The sequence below is a fragment of the Mustela nivalis genome (assembly GCF_964662115.1).
Source record: "Mustela nivalis genome assembly, chromosome: 18".
NCBI classification, from domain to species: Eukaryota; Metazoa; Chordata; class Mammalia; order Carnivora; family Mustelidae; genus Mustela; species Mustela nivalis.
In genome coordinates, this window is record NC_139037.1 from 43,757,883 (window position 1) to 43,774,098 (window position 16,216).

Genomic DNA, 16,216 nt, shown 5'->3' on the forward strand with positions numbered 1-16,216 from the left:
CTTCCTAATCAAATATTTCCCTTTCTCTCTCCTGGGGAAAATTTCTTCCTCTTCTCCTTCCTCAGCGATGCTCTCCTCCTCTTTCCCCTTCTTCATTGGACCGTCCTTTATTTCCTCAATCAAACTCTCAGATAAGCCTTCAAACAGAGTCTCTCTGATACTCTCTAATAAGTACTTTAGCTGAGTTTTTTCTGGTTTATCCTTCTTAATTCTCCTTAAAAGTTTCTTTAGCTGCTTTTTTCCTAACAGATTTTGTTCCTGGACTTCCTTTAATATACTCTCTATCTGGGCTTTATCTAATAGTATCTTTTCCTGGACTTTCTCTAAAAACCTTTGGTTCTCCTCCAAGCTCCCTCCATCAGTCAGTGTTTTCTCTTTGGTGGCCAGTCTGTCATCATCTACTTTTCTCTCTTCCTGATCCAGCTCCTTCTCTTGTTTCATTATTTCACTCTGTTCCTTAAAGAATTCCCACTTCTGGCCATCCATTCCACTCTTCCCCATCATAGAAGATCTCTCTTCCTCCGATATTTCAGTTTCTTCCAGGGGTACTATACTGCTTTCCCTAACTATTTTAGATAGGATCCTCAACAGGTAACTCTCTCTCCTCCTTATATCTTTTAACATGGAACTAGCCTCTTTTTTTTCAGAATGAATCCCTTTCTCCATATCCAATTTCCTCATTGCCTGTATTCTCTCCTTTTTGGTTTGTTTCCTTTTTTTCTTTGCAACACCCATCTCCTTGATCCTAATGCCATAGGTCAGTATCCTCTCTTCCTGGGACAGTTCCTCCTCTTTCATAATTTCTCTCTCTTCCTCAGTTTTTTTCTTTCTCTTAGTTATGCCCATTCCCTTCCTGGCTACTGCCTTTTCTTTATCAACATGCCTCTCTTCTTTGGCTGGTTTACTGTCTTTCTGGGTCAGTCTTTTCTTCAGTGCCTTTTCCCCTTTTTCCTGGGATGTTTTCTGCATTTCACTAGTGTGTTCCTCCTCTTCTACAGACAACTTCTCTTTTTCCCAGGCCGATTGTTTTCTTTGATCGCTATCTTTCTCCTCTTTCTGACCCCATATTCTCTCCTCCTGGACCTGTTTCTGTTCTTCTAGGGCTAGTTGCTCTTTTTCATGGGTCTTTTCTTTATCATCAAAGGATTTCTTATCTTTCCTAACCCATTCCTCCTCTCTCTTAGCTTGTTTCTCTTTGTCAGGGAACACTGTCTCAATTTCCTCCATCTTTTTTTCCTCTTCTGGGATTAGTTTCATTTTTGCTCTGGCCTGTTGTTTTTTTCCCTCAGTCTGTTTCTTCACTTTTCGAGCCAATCTCTCCTCTTTCTCCTCCTGTTTCTTGTCTTTCCAGGCCTGTTTCTTTTCTTCTGGGGACCACTTCTGCATTTCTCCAGCTTTTTCCTCCTCTCCTAATTCTGCTCTCTTCTTTCCCCAGGCCCATTGCCTCTTTTTCTTGGTTGTTTCCTCCTCTTTCTCGGCCTTTCTCTCCTTTTCCACAAGATTTTCTTCTTCTTCTAGGCCCAGTTTCTTTCTTTTCTGGGCTAACCGTCTGTCCTTGGCTTCTTCCTCTTCTTTCTTAGTCTGGTCTTCTTTCTCCTGTTTCCCAACTTGTTTTTTCTTTTCTTGGATTTGTTTCTTTTTAGAGGCCACTTTTTTCTCCTTTTCTGACCATTCCTTCTTTTCTGGAGTCATTTTAATTTCTTGCTCTCCCAAGCTGCCCCTTCCTGATGCCCATTTTCCTTCTTCCACAGACCGTCCCTCCTCTTCACTAGACAAATGTTCTTCTTTCTGTGCCAATTTATGCCTTTCCTCAACATGTTTCTCCATACCATGTATGTATTTCTTCTCTTTGGGGGACTTCTTCTTCCTGTCTTTAACTTGTTTCTTTAAGTGCAGTATTGGCTCCTCTGCATCCCAGGCCAGTTCCTCCTCTTCCATACCTGGTTCCTTCTCTTCTTCACCTGGCTGCTCCTCTTCCTCTGCCAGCTGTTCCTGTTTCTCACCTAGCTCTTTCTCTTCTTCACCCAGCTCTTCTTTCTCACCCAGCTCCTCCTCTTCCTCACAAGGTTCCTCCTCTTTCTCACCCAGCTCCTCCTCTTCCTCACAAGGCTCATCCTCTTCCTCTCCCAGCTCCTCCTCTTCCTCACCCAACTCCTCCTCTTCCTCATCCAGCTCTTCCTCTTCCTGGGACAATTTCCACTCTCCCCAGATAGGCAGTCCCTCTTCCTGGGACCAAATGCCTTGTTCCTGGGCCATCATAATCTTCTCCAAATCCCACTTACCCCTTTTCCAAGTCCCACTTACCCCTGCCTCCCTTGCCTCCCAGGTCACTCTTTTTCTCTCCCTTAGTTTTACCCCTTTTCCAATCCCTTTCTTTTCTAAGAGTAACTTCTGCTCTTCCTGGGTTAATTGGTTTTGTGGGGAAGCTACTGTTTTTTCCTCCCAAGCTATTTTTTCTTCCTGATGGGTCAGTTTCTCCTTTCCCTTCATTAATTTCTTCTCTGGCATACTCAGTTTCCTTTTTTCCTTGGCTGTTTTCCCTTCTTGCCTGGTTAGTTTCCTTGCTTCTTTTTTAAATTTCCTTTTCTCTAAGACTAGTTTATCTAAGAAAGAAACTTTCTTTTTCTTCTTTGCCTTGTACTTTGTTAATCCTTTTTTGCCCCTTTGTCCTCTCAATTCTGTCCCTTCTTCCTCAACAACATCTATATCTGCCTTTTCAGTTATAATGGATGGTTCTTCTACTACTTGTTCATCCAATTCTGATGAGTCTTTTAGAAGGGGGCAGATTTCTTGGAAGAGTTCCCAGCTGGGCTTTCGGGGAGCAAGCATCATCTGAGCCAAGTTGACCAATTCTTGTCCCAGATCCCTTAACATTCCTGGATGGGAACTTGCTATCCTTGAGGTGACAAGAGAGCAAATATCATCCCTCCAAGATTTGGTATCTGATCTACCCGTGCGTCCAGGTGTACCAGCCAAACCTCGGCCACCCTTTCCACGTTTCTTCCTTGTATCTTTTTCTTGTTCAGTAACCTGCATGACTTTTTCCTTGGGCTCTTCTGCAGTTGTCTTTGAAATGACCTTTAAGTCTTTCTCCTGTTTCAACTTCGCAGCTACTTTCTCACGACTTTTTTCCAGGGCCCTTTTCCAAAGCCTACTCACGTGTTTGTGTCTTTCCACCTTAGGGAACACCTCTCCATAATCTTTCATACCACGTTGATCTATGGCCTCCATAACCTCTGTGACCTCCATGTGACCTCCTCCTTCTCCTTCATGTCTTTCCACCTCAGGGAACACCTCTCTATAATCTTTCATGCCATGTTGAGCTATGGCCTTCATAACTTCTGTCACCTCCATGTGGCCTCTTCCTTCTGTGGTTTCCATCACAACCTCCTCTGATTCAGGATCCTTTTCAGATTTGGCTGGGCTGAAAGTACTTAATGGCAGTTCAGGCTCTAAGGCAACATCCTGGGTGTCAACCTGCTCTGATTTCCTGGCCTCTCTTTGTTCACCTTCATCCTTTGAAGGCACCAATATAGAGCTAAATTGTATAGACTCTGTCTGTCTTGGCTTTCTGGAAACTCTCAGGTCCTTTTTAACTGCAGAGACATTGGGAGAAAAATAGGTAAGAAAAAAGAGGTTCTGAGCGATATCCTTTTTATTATCTAGTCCAATGAACACCCATAAGAGGTATAAAGGCAAAGGGGACTGAGGCTTTATGGTACAGAAATTCTTGACATTTCATCCCAGCTTCCATATCCTAAGGAAGTAAGACCTTGGTATTTGTTGTGATATATGTGTTTCTTTCCCAGAAAGGTTGTTTTCGGGAACAGTATCTCTATGTAAATATGTTCCCACTAGGTCATTTTATATACCCTGCCCTATTGACCCTGTTTGTGCCCTGAGGTGCGACCCAAATATACCCCATATATTACCCCATACATACTAAGTTCTTTTCTCTTTGCTTGAACATATGTCTTCCTTTTCTTTTCTTTGGTGATCTCTTCAGGTATGACTATTTGTTTGACAAGGGCCTCAGGTTTACCATCCATTGCTATGTCTAAATAAAAAGTAGGCTGTTGGTCTCTATATGACAAGGTCAGGTTTTCATTTAGCTGCTGCTCCACCTGAGTAAGCAGGCACTGGATATCTTTAGCTTTGATCCCCAGCAGCTTGTCCAGAGAGGTATCTCCAATAAATTCCCGCCTATAAAAGTCAAGAAGAAAGAAGGATGACACCAAGTCAGTGACAAAACAAGACTTGAAGGAGGAGGAAGATGAGGAGTGAAGAAGGGAGAGAGACAGGGAGGAGGAGGAGGAGAAATTCCAGTTGAAGAGACAGGGATAAAGTAGCCATTTAGGGCAGAATAGTCTGAAGTAAAGGATGGTTAAAGAAGAAAGAATCAAATATATCAAGGAATAGAGCTGCCAGATACAAGATGATTTTTTGAAGATTTTATTTGTTTATTTGACAGAAATCACAAGTAGGCAGAGAGGCGGGTGGTGGGTGGGGGTAAGCAAGTTCCCTGCCGAGCAGAGAGCCTGATGTGGGGCTTGATCCCAGGACCCTGGGATCATGACCTGAGCCGAAGGCAGAGGTTTTAGCCCACTGGGCCACCCAGGCGCCCCCAAGATGCTTTTTTGGTTGGTAGATTTGTGGACTTGAGTCTTGATGAATCTTAAGGAAGTGAAGAAGTGACAGGCAGGCTAATCAATGGTTAGAAGAAGAGGGGTAAGCACCGGGGAGGGGGTGGGGAGCAAACAGAAACAAAGAACATAGTGGGAGGAAAAGAATAAAAAGAGAATAGTGAAGAAAGAGGATAGTTTGTATAAAAAGAAAGTAAGAAAAAAAGGTTAGGGACTAGAAGAAACAAAAGGGTGAAAGCCACTACCAACTTACTGCATTTCTTCTAAAGTATCTTGTTTCTTCAGCAGGCTTACCAGCATAGTCTTAGTTTGGATGCCTGTGACTCTTATTAGAAGATATAAGGCCTTAGCCCGCACCCTTTCATCACTGTCCACCAATCCCATAGCCAGTGGAATGGCAAAGAGATGGCTTAGGACACCTAGCCTCTCCAGCCCCTCCCAGGCTAGCTCACGGATGCATGGATTGGGATGAACTGTATCTTCCATCAGGCGACAGGAAGCCTCAGAGCAATATCTTGGAGATACTTGATATGTGGCAAAAATTTGTGCCAGGACACTAATGTATGTCTTATATTGGTCTACAGAACAGTAAATTGTGAGGCTGAGGATGGTCTCAATTAAGTTATTTATAATTCCTTCATCAAATTTTCTTTCTGTCCAATTTTGGTTTTTCAGGCTTTCTAGAACATCACAGAAATTTCTTTTCCGTTTCTTGGATTTATCCCTCTCTCTTCTCATTGAGATGTTCTCTTCTGGTAGAGGCATAGGTGACAGTGTCTGGTGTCTGATGAGTTTGGTCATGTCCCAGTTTGTATCTTGGTACAGATCATAGCGTAAAAAGATTGGGGTACCTTCAGGCCAAAGGCGGGCCCGGATAACTGAATTGGGGATGTAGCCATCAGGAGCAAAGGGCCATTGCTGCCCTTTACCAAAGAAGCGACATAATATATGGTAGGGGTTCAATCCATCCCAGCCAGCAAGCTGTAACTGAGCAGGAACGATGTGTCGGGGACGATTTTGCTTGGGGTCAAAAGTAACATCCTTGTCCTCCAAAAAGTGTGATTTGGGTCCCATTTGAATCACAGGGGACATATGTCTCTCTTCCTCTACAACATGGGGCACAGTATTGTCAAAGGCAATGACCCGTTTATTAACAAGTACCTCTAGCCCCTGTAATTTCTTCAGCCCTTGTCCAAGGTAGACAAATCTAGGTACAAATATGTTTTCAAAAGAAAAGAAGAAGCTAGGCAGGAAGGGTTTCGGGACTTCTTGTATATCATCTACATTGCTTAGGATAGCTAGGTGTATCAACTGAGCAGGAGGAAGCAATTTTAAGCAGGATACCAGATAAAGACTCTGGTTGAAGGTCAAAAGCAGGTCACCCCGATTATTGGCAAAGCAGAGTGGGCCAAAATGCAATGCTGAATCCAACTCAGTTAGGAGTCTACCGTGGAAATCCCAGATCCGGACTGAGCCATCAATGCCCCCTGTGACAAAAAGTTTCAGGGAAGAGCAGACATCAAATGAAGTGATGTCACACTGGTGCAGGCATTTTGTCCCTTTGTCTCCCACAGACCCTTGTTTTGCTTCTGAAGATTTGGGAAAATCTTGGTAGTACCAGAGATGCCAGCAGCAGTTCTCAGTGATGGCACCCACAGAACCTGGCAAGAGGATCACGTGTGTTAGGGGGCAAGCACAGAGAATTTTGTTTATGGGCTGCAGAATTACCTTGTTCTTCTGAAGCACAGCTTCTGTCAGGTATATAGTATCATCCATGCCATAGGAACAGAGTAAGGAGATTTCCTGGCAACCTTCCAAGGTAGACAGTGCCAAAACTGCCCCAGAGTGAACAGTCTTTTCTGTTCGGGCACAGCTATAGTGGGAGAGGATTCTCACAATGCCACTGTCATGCCCACAGAACATCAGTCCTGCTAGGCCCATACCCAAATGGGACTGTCCATAGGCCAGGCACCTTACTCTATCCCCATAGTTTACCGAAGTGCATACCAGATACTTGGCTGTGCAAGGAGAGCGAGTTGCATCAAACACCAGCACCTCTGAACCACCTGTTGCCACAAAGAGCTCTTCTTTGTCTGTGTCATAGGCCCAAGCCACAGCCCTGTCCATGACAAGGAGAGGCCAGGTGATAACCAGGAGATCTCCTGTTACTGGAGACAAGAAGCGCAACAAACCATCCTTAGTGGCACAAAGGATCCGAGTCCAGTTATGGCCACAGCAGACCCGCTGCACCTGCTCAGGAGCGGAGCCACATACATTGAAGAGGCTATAAAAATAGGGCAGGTGGTGCAATGAGAAAGTATGGGTAGTCTGGCAGAAAAAGGTGGTGTCATCAATGAACTGCAGTTGCTGCAAATCCTTATCAATATTCAGCTGCCGCAGCAAGTTCCCAAAGGCAAGATTCCATTCCTTTACAACGCCTTCTCGGCCTGCTGTGAGTAAGGTGTAGGTCTCTGGCCGGCTGTAAACACATATCACTGATGAGGAGTGGGCTTGGAAGCTGTGGAGGAAATTACCCTGGTCTAGGCTCCAGGCATGGATCTCTCCATCCTTGTTTCCAGCATAGAAATAGCCCTGAGAGACACAAGTGAAGGAGCAGGTGATGAAAGAGCCATTGGCTGTGGGAGTGAACTTTTTCCTCTCTTTCAGCTGGCCCTGACCCTGGTGAGTGAAGACCCTCACCTTATCCTCACAAAGAGCCAGGAGGGAGCCCTGGGGACCATTCAGGGAAAAGCCCTGTACAAACTCATGGTCAGACAGCAGCACTGTTTGTGCCATCTGGAGGCTCCTGCTGTTTGGTAAGATGAGCCAGGTAACCACGGCCCCCAAGGTACCAGAGAGCAGTATCTCAGCTTCTGAGTCATAGCAGAGGCAGCTGACGGAGAAATGACAGGGCACTGTGCCCAGAAATATAAATGCTTGCTGGTGATCTTCGAAGAGCCACAGGCGCGTGTCACCACAGTAAGCAATTAGCATGTGGTGGGAACCTGTGTGGACCATTGCTTCAATGGGTGGCACTTGATCCATCACAGGAAACTTCATCTTCTCTATCATGCCTCCCATTTCCGTATCTTTCTTCTGTACCCAAAGTACTGCCTAGAAGAGGATCAGAGATGAAAACTTGACAAGGAGGCAGATTATCCCAAGAGTGAGGGGTTGGAAGGGTTGGATGTTTAGATGCCTGTTCCCTCCTGTAAGGAAAGACTGGGAGCTCCTGGGTGGCTCAGTCAGTTAAACGTCTGCCTTTGGCTTGAGTCCTGATCCCAGGGTTCTGGGATCAAGCTCCACATCAGGTTCCCTGCTCTGCAGGGGAGTCAGCTTTTCCCTCTCCCTCTGCCTCTACACCTGCTTGTGTGCTCTCTTTCTTGCTCACTCTCTCTTCCAAATAAATATACTTTTTTAGAGACTAAGGAAAGACTGAGAAGCTTGATTTGGGGAGTTTCCTGGTACTGGGTTTTCGGATATGTGGTAGAAACAGGATGCTTAAGGCTCTTTCCTTGACCTTCAGTCTGCTTTCTGGGGAATATGAATTCTCTGGACCTGATGAGTAGAGGGGTAAAAGGATTGTTGCATCCAGGTCAGATTGGGATATGGAGATGGGTATTAAAATGAGCTAACTCAGAATCAATTTCATCATTCTGATATGAGGGCAATAGAGGTATGATGCTTGTGAAGTAAATTAAGAAGGAAGAAAAAAAATGAGGGAGCTTTACCTGTATTTGTTTTGAATGTGGTTCCACCCAGTTTAAGGACACAAAATAGTTGACATCAATGGCATAGAAGCAGATGAAAGGCTTGCTCTGGGGTTGGTGAGTCTCCTGGTATAGAGTCTCAGGCCAGTCACGCAATACAATCACATCATTCTTTCGTTTTTCATCAGCCTGAGAGAGAAGAGTGTGCTGAGCTAAAAGGCTTGAATAACCACTCATTCATTTGATAAATATTTATTGAGGATTAGTGGACATCTGTTGTTTTTTAGCTAACCAACATTTATTCACCCTACTCCTAGAAAGTACTATCTGGGGGAGTCATTCCTCCCACACCCTCACCCACATCTTAATTTAAAGTACCTCCCAGGGGCACCTGGGTGGCTCAGTGGGTTAAGTCTCTGCCCTCGGCCCAGGTCATGGTCTCAGGATCCTGGGATCGAGCACCGCATGGGGCTCTCTGCTCAGTGGGGAGCCTGCTTCCCCCTCCCGCTCTGCCTTTCTCTCTGCCTACTTGTGATCTCTTTCTCCCTGTCAAATAAATAAAATATTTTTTAAAAAAATAAAATAAAGTACCTCCCAATCTTTCTTTCAACCAAGTTTCCATAAGAAGGAAGCCCTCATGTCCATTTCACCTAAGGCATTAATTTCTCCCTTATGCATCTAGAATGCTACTAGTTATATACCATCCTTGAGAGAACTAAGAAAATGGCCCCTCAAATCATTTTGTTTTCCATGGTTTAGATAAGGAACATTTGAGAAAGGCTGGTATATTCTATAGGGACATGGGGATATGACACTGAGCAAGAGAGACATGGCCTTAGGTTTCAGATGATAAGAGTCCAGTGGGGGAAACAGGCAAGTAACAAATGTCTGTACAAAAGAAGTAAGTACTTAAAAAAAAAAAAAAAGGAATACAATCCTTTATGAGTTTATCTCCACCTGTCACAGTTGGAAAACCCTTCAGAGTTCCTGCCTATACCCAAAGAACCACCCCTAATAACTATCACACTTCATGATACACTACCTTTGGGAAATCCATACTTCACAGACATAGAATGCCCACCCTGTGGGCCTAAGAGCTAGACAATTTGGCACGCACCTTTCACTATTCTTAGTGTTAGGTGTGTTATTCACAAAATGGAGTTAACTGTGCTTCAGCTATACATTCTGTGTTGTGTGTGTGTGTGTGTGTGTGTGTGTGTGTGTGTGTGTGTGTGAGATGTATTAAGGGAGATATGACTTTTAACATGATACACAGTAGAACATGTAAAACACACACTATCTTATAGTGACATAGTATATATCTAGGATGTAAATACATGAACTTCCTCATGCTAATCAGCCAAAACTGAGGCTTATAAAATCTATTTTTGAGATCCCTCTTCTCAGCAGATGCTTGTGCTACACTGCCTCTTGAACAATGTTCAATGACTCTAACTCTCCAAGTTTCTCTGCATCCACAAAGGATTTGAGACTATACTAAGGCCATTATCTGCAACTTAGAATCTCTCTTTTCCTTATATTTCTCATATTCAGGTCTTTGTACATTCTGAGAGAATACAGGATACAGAGAGCTGGAGAGCTTCCACTCAGTGACAGCAGCAAAGTTGAGAGAAAGGACACTGGTATCTGAGCTCTTCATCTCCCATCCCTCTTCACTGAATCTAAAACTCATTTACATATCCCTTATTCCATTAATCACCATTCATCTTATCCTTTCCAGACTTTGTGCACAAACAATTTGCTCACTCGCTCAACAGTATCAATGCTTTTCTCAGTATGACTCTAAAAGACTAAGACTCTTAAAACCAAGCAATGTATTTCTGTGCCTGGAAGAACTATTGCCTACTCTATCAATCGCCCTCCTTCCATTTCAATAAAACTCAGATCTTGTTTAGGGTGATCATGGGCCCAGAAATCCTGGCAGTATAGAGTGGCACTATGGTACTCCAAGGCTGGCACAGCTCTGTACTTTTTGGCCTTTTCATCTCTTCTACCTATTTGCAAGTTACAGCTGATACACGGAAGTGCAGAAACTATCTTATAACCTTAAAATGATAAGCTAAAATATTAAGGATGGTGTGTAAAGAAAGAAAAAGAACATGGGTCCCTGACAACATGTAAGACAAAGCTACCTCCTGCTTGTTTAATCCATGTGAGTCCCTTTTCTGTTTTGGGTTTGGGTTTTTGTTTGTTTGTTTGTTGTTTTTTGGCAGCAGAATATCTTTTAATTATAAGTATTATCATCCGAATCTAGAAGAAGGAGTTGTTTAGGAGTATGGGAAACCTCTTCCAAAGTTGCTTACATGTTGCCTGTGCCACAGGCTGCCACAGCAGGGATATTTAGTACCAGCCCACTATGTGCATATCTCTCATACACATCACCTTTATATCCTTCAGGATATTATTTATGAGAAGTTTCAAGTCCTTCCACTGAGGAATAAGTCTGGGGGAAGGTGACATCTTTGTAATGTTCCAGTTCTTTATAGGCATCATGGATTATAGAACCTGTGGAAGGTAAAAATGACTTAATCACAACATCTGATGTTAGACAGGAAATCAAGGGAACTGAGAGAGGGAAGAGCAACAGGGAAAGAGAAAGTATTAGAAACACAAGAAACTCTCTTATTTCAGAAAGATCAGAGTGACAATGAACTACTGACACTGGCAACAACATGATTGAATCTCAAAAACATTATGATTGAATCTCAAAAACATTATGGTGAGAAGCCAGATACAAAAGAGCACATACTACATGATTCCAGCTTTATGAAATTCTAGAAAACAGTCACCTAAATAGGGACAGAGCAAATCAGCTGTTACCTGGGGATGAGGGATTGAGAGATTCCTGAGGAGGGGTAAAAGTGAACTTCTTTTTTTTTTAAGATTTTTTTATTTATTGGAGGGAGGGGAAAGAGAGAGAGCAGAGAGTGAGCACAAGAGGGGAAGAGGGGCAAAGGGAGAGGGATAAGCAGACTCCCTGCTGAGCAGGGAGCCCAAAGTGGGGCTTGACCCCAGGACCCCACAATCATGACCTGAGCTGAAGGCAGATGCTTAACCAACTGAGCCACCCAGACATCTCAAAAGGGACTTTCTTATAGTAGTGATGGGAATGTTCAGTATCTTGGCGATGGTAGTGGCTATGGTAATGGTTATGTGGGTACATAAATTTGTCACAACTCATCAAAACACACATTTTAAATGGGCACACTTTATTACATATAAATTATACCTAAGTAAATTTGATTATTGGGAGTTTTAGTAAGTCTAGAAACAGGAAAAAATGTGACAAAAGAAAGCTATGAGGTGAGCTTAGGTGAGTCAGTTGCAGCTAGCCAAACAAATACAGAAGCCTGGCTTTGCAGCCCTTCCTTAACTCTCTTCATTGGGATGCATGTTTTTGCAAACATAATTTTTGGACTTAATTATATCTATCCCCCTTTCCTATTGAAGACTTCATGTATGTGAGTCACTCACATGCTCAACAAATATTTATTCAATATTCATTATATGCCAGGCCTCTGTGCTGAGAGCTGGAGATAAAGCAGTGAACAAGAATGATTACCTGCCTGCCTGGAGTTTACTAGCTAGCATGGAAGGCGGATACTGAACAAGTTAAAATAGATGTCTAGGGGCACCTGGGTGGTTCAGTGGGTTAAGGCCTCTGCCTTCAGCTCAGGTCATGGTCTCAGGGTCCTGGGATTGAGTCCGCATCAGGCTCTCTGCTCAGCGGGGAGGCTGCTTCCCTTCCTCTCTCTCTGCCTGCTTCTCTGCCTACTTGTGATCTCTGTCTGTCAAATGAATAAATAAAATCTTTTTTAAAAATAGATGTTTAGTTCTGGTAAGATGCCAGACTAAAATAACCTGAAATTCTCCCACTTACAAACTCCTAGAAATTCTGGAAAAGATAATAAGAGGCTGAATTCCAGGTGGGGTGGGAGGACACACAGCAATAAATACAAAACTGCCTCTGTGGCAGTTCTGAGGAGGTGTAGTTATCAGAATCCCCAAGTGATGGTAATGACTGGGAATTAGAGTAGTTTGCCCTGACAAAAAGAGGTGATGGGACTTGGGCTCATAGGAGCTAGGGCTCATAGGAGTTGAGCATACCAACAATTCTCTCTAAAGAAATTATCATATAAATAATGGGTAATGAGCTAAGGGTAATGAGCTAAGGGTCACAAAAATCTCCTTCACATTCTTAGCATGCTTTGCATAGTTATTCTTTTTTTTTAAGATTTTATTTATTTACTTGACAGACAGAGAGAGAGAGATCACAAGTAGGCAGAGAGGCAGGCAGAGAGAGTGGAAATCAGGGCTCCCGCCGAGCAGAGAGCCCAACTCGGGGCTTAATCCCAGGACCCTGAGATCACAACCTGAGCCGAAGGCAGAGACTCAGCCCACTGAACCACGCAGGTGCCCCTGCATAGTTATTCTGACATTTGTTGTTTTCTTATGAAATTCCCAGCACACTGAAAGTCACGTTTAATATCGTGTTATATCTGTATATTTAAAATTCTAGGAATTGGGTCACTTGAATGGCTTAGTCAGTTAAGTGCCTGACTTCATTTTGGCTCAGGTCATGATCTCAGGGACATGAGATCGAGCCCCACCTTAGGCTCCGCACTGGGTGTGGAGGTTGTTTGGGATTCTCTCCCTCTCCCTTTGCCCCTCCCACTTGCTTGTGTGCATACACACACTCTCTCTCTCTTTAAAAAAAAAGAAAATGCTAGGGGCACTTGGGTGGCTCAGCCAGTTAAGTGTTGGACTCTTGATTTTTGGCTCAGGTCAGGATCTCTGGGTTGTGAGATTAAGCCCCGTGTTGGACTTTGGGCTCTGCACTGAGCATGGAAGCTTCTTCTTGAGTTTCTTCCTCTCCTTCTCCCTCTGTCCCTTCTTGCTTGCACTCTCCCCCTCATTCTATCTCTCAAAAAAAGGCTACAGGCCTTTTTTTAAGGGCACCTGGCTGGCTCAGTCATTAGAGCATGATGCTCTTGATCTCAAGGTTGAGAGTTCAAGCCCCACATTGGTGGTAGAGCTTAGTTAGAAAAAAAAAATGCTAAGGAAGAAAGCATCCCTCTACTTGCTAGAAGAGTGAGGCTTGATACATGAATTGCTTAATAAAACGAATTAGATTTTAAAATTGAAAATAATACTAAGGAAACTACCAAAAAGAAACAAATAGAATGTATGATTTAACCAGTTGAAGGAAAGGATAAGAATAAAGGAAATACACATTGATCCAATGAAAGAAATATAAGGGGTGCCTGGGTGGCTCAGTGGGTTAAGCCTCTGCCTTCAGCTCAGGTCATGATCTCAGGGTCCTGGGATCAAGCCCCACATCGGGCTCTCTGCTCAGCAGGGAGCCTGCTTCCTCCCTCTCTCTGCCTGCCTCTCTGTGTACTTGTGATCTCTGTCAAATAAATAAATAAAATCTTTTAAAAAAATAAAAAATAAACCTTTAAACCACAAACAACCAAAAGGAAAAATAAATTCGACTTCATCAAAAAATTTGTACATCAAAGGACACCATCAAAAAAGTAAAAAGACAGATAGCTGCTTCCTGGAGATCACAGGTGTAGAAAGGTGTACCACACCTCAAGTCAGATGGCTTTCTGAAGCCAGCAGGCTATGTTTATCTTCTCACAAACAGGGAAAGCATCACCCTTTGAGACCCCTGACCAAGGAAAGGCTCAGCTACTGACATGCTGGGAACAGATGGACTACAGCCTCCAATTTACCTCTTCCCACAAATTCCTCAGTATCTCTCCTATGCCCTAGCCAGCTTCTATACCAAGTGTGATGTTGCTTATTTCCTCATCAACACAGCCTCATTGTTCAGTGTACTGCTGCCTCATTTGCCCCAGCTCCATAGGGTTCATCTGTTTGGAATAAACAAATACTGAGAGATGGGCCTAGAGATGACAGTGGACCAAAGGGCTGTAGCATCCCTTCCTTCTCCATACTGTCTTTTGTATCTTGAAAGCCTGAGAACTGTACACCTTTCCCAAATTCCCAGGAAGAGAGCAGTTTGGAAAATTGGACTCTGTAGGCCCAGCCCTGCTAAAAGCAGGTTTCTTTGAATCAGGAATCATGGGAAAGATAAGGGCCAAATCTCTCCTCCACAGCAGGAAGCCATGTTTAGGCAGCTTGTTTGGTGATTAAGTTTTCCAGATCTTCCACCCTGCCACTTGCTTCCAACTGTTTTGCTATATATTTTCCTTAGAATAAAAAAAAGTTAAAAAACAACCTAAAAATGGGAGAAAATAATTGCAAGTCAGCTAGTTGATAAGGGTATAGGATCTAGAGTATGTCAAGAACAGTTACAACTAAATAATAAAAAGACAACTCCAATAAAAAATCAGCTAACAGTGGGGCGCCTCGGTGGCTCAGTGGGTTAAAGCCTCTGCCTTCCACTCAGGTCATGATCCTGAGGTCCTGGGATCGAGCCCCACATCAGGCTCTCTGCAAAGCAGGGAGCCTGCTTCCCTTCCTCTCTCCCTGCCTGCCTCTCTGCCTACTTATGTCAGTGTCTGTCAAATAAATAAATAAAATATTTTTTTTTAATTGGCTAACAATTTGAAAAAAACATTTTTCCAGAGAAGACATACAAATGCACAATACCTACATGAGAAGATGCTCAACATCATTAGTCATTAGGGTAATGAAATCAAAACCATAATGAGATTTTATTTATTTGACATAGATAGCACAAACAGGGTGTAGTAACAGGCAGAGGGAGAGGGAGAAGCAGGCTCCCCACTGAGCAGGGAGCCGGAAGTGGGACTTGATGTGGAATCATGACCTGAGCTGAAGGCAGACGCCCAACTGACTGAGCCACCCATGAGCCTGGGGAAGATTTTTTCTTAACTCCAGATTTTTCATTAAGTTCAGCAGACATAAGATATTCTGTCAAATTAATATAAAAGTTCTTAAATGTTTATTCTCAGTTTCTTCCCTTATCCGCTTGAGGACGGACAAACAGCTTCTATGCTGGCCCCAGAGTGCTCATAGTACTGCCTTAGGGACCCCTATCCCTAGCTGAACAATTCCAAGGATTTTTCTTGATCTAGCGACAGATACTAGCTCACTTCAATTTCCACCAGAGGTGAAGTTTAAACCCTTCAGAATCTTGCGTACAATTCTCAAGGACATGCATGGAAAGACCAAAAGACTGGTCTTTGGAGAGAAGATTTTTTTTAATGAGATAATTAAACATGTTTAAATGTCAGGAGGAAGAAACCATTAAGAAGAGGAAACACAGAAGAGAGAGAAAAGGCTGCTGCACCATGCTAATGTGGAGAAATGAGGGTTAGATCTCTCTGTAAAATTTCCTCTGGTAATTTAAAAGTAGCAGCTCTGGATGGGAAAATGGAAAATACCTGATACTTGTGTCTAAATCATGGGCTAACACTCCATCCCACCAGGTCTGCAGTGAGAGGCATTTCATTTTAACCAGTCTTGGCCTCAGAAAGGAGTGCTCTTCTTTTTCCGTGCGAAAGCCTTTACAAAATTAAACAAAATAATGAAATTCAAAGGTGTTACAATGAAAAGTGCACCATAAATTCCGGGTGCCATTATTGTGTGAGAAGTGAAGGGAGCAGATGACAGGTGAAAAGAGAAGCTTCAGAATCAAATAGACCTACATTTACAATCCTAGATTCTGCCACTTCAATGTTGCTTTTTACCCTTTAGTCTTCTCAGACTGAACAAAGTCTTACTCACATACAGCCCCAGTGGGGCCATTCTCCAAGTGGGGAAAACTTCTTACTAACATCATACATCATAGACTTCCTGATACCCTCTCTGTTCCCTCCTAGCTCACACAGCTTTATCTTCTACAGA

At 43.3% G+C, this 16,216-nt stretch overlaps 1 protein-coding gene across 1 annotated transcript in view; it reads right to left on the minus strand.

The window, feature by feature from the left end:
• The window catches only part of LOC309853276 (uncharacterized protein), a 17,919-nt gene extending 2,070 nt beyond the window's left edge, over positions 1 to 15,849 (minus strand). The window contains 6 exon segments of the mRNA XM_082711115.1: positions 1 to 3,596; positions 3,944 to 4,203; positions 4,897 to 7,757; positions 8,375 to 8,542; positions 10,757 to 10,879; positions 15,754 to 15,849. Of these exon segments, the coding sequence (XP_082567241.1) occupies positions 1 to 3,596; positions 3,944 to 4,203; positions 4,897 to 7,757; positions 8,375 to 8,542; positions 10,757 to 10,867 (6,996 nt within the window). The 5' untranslated portion in view covers positions 10,868 to 10,879; positions 15,754 to 15,849.
• Positions 15,850 to 16,216: the final 367 nt, after the last annotated feature.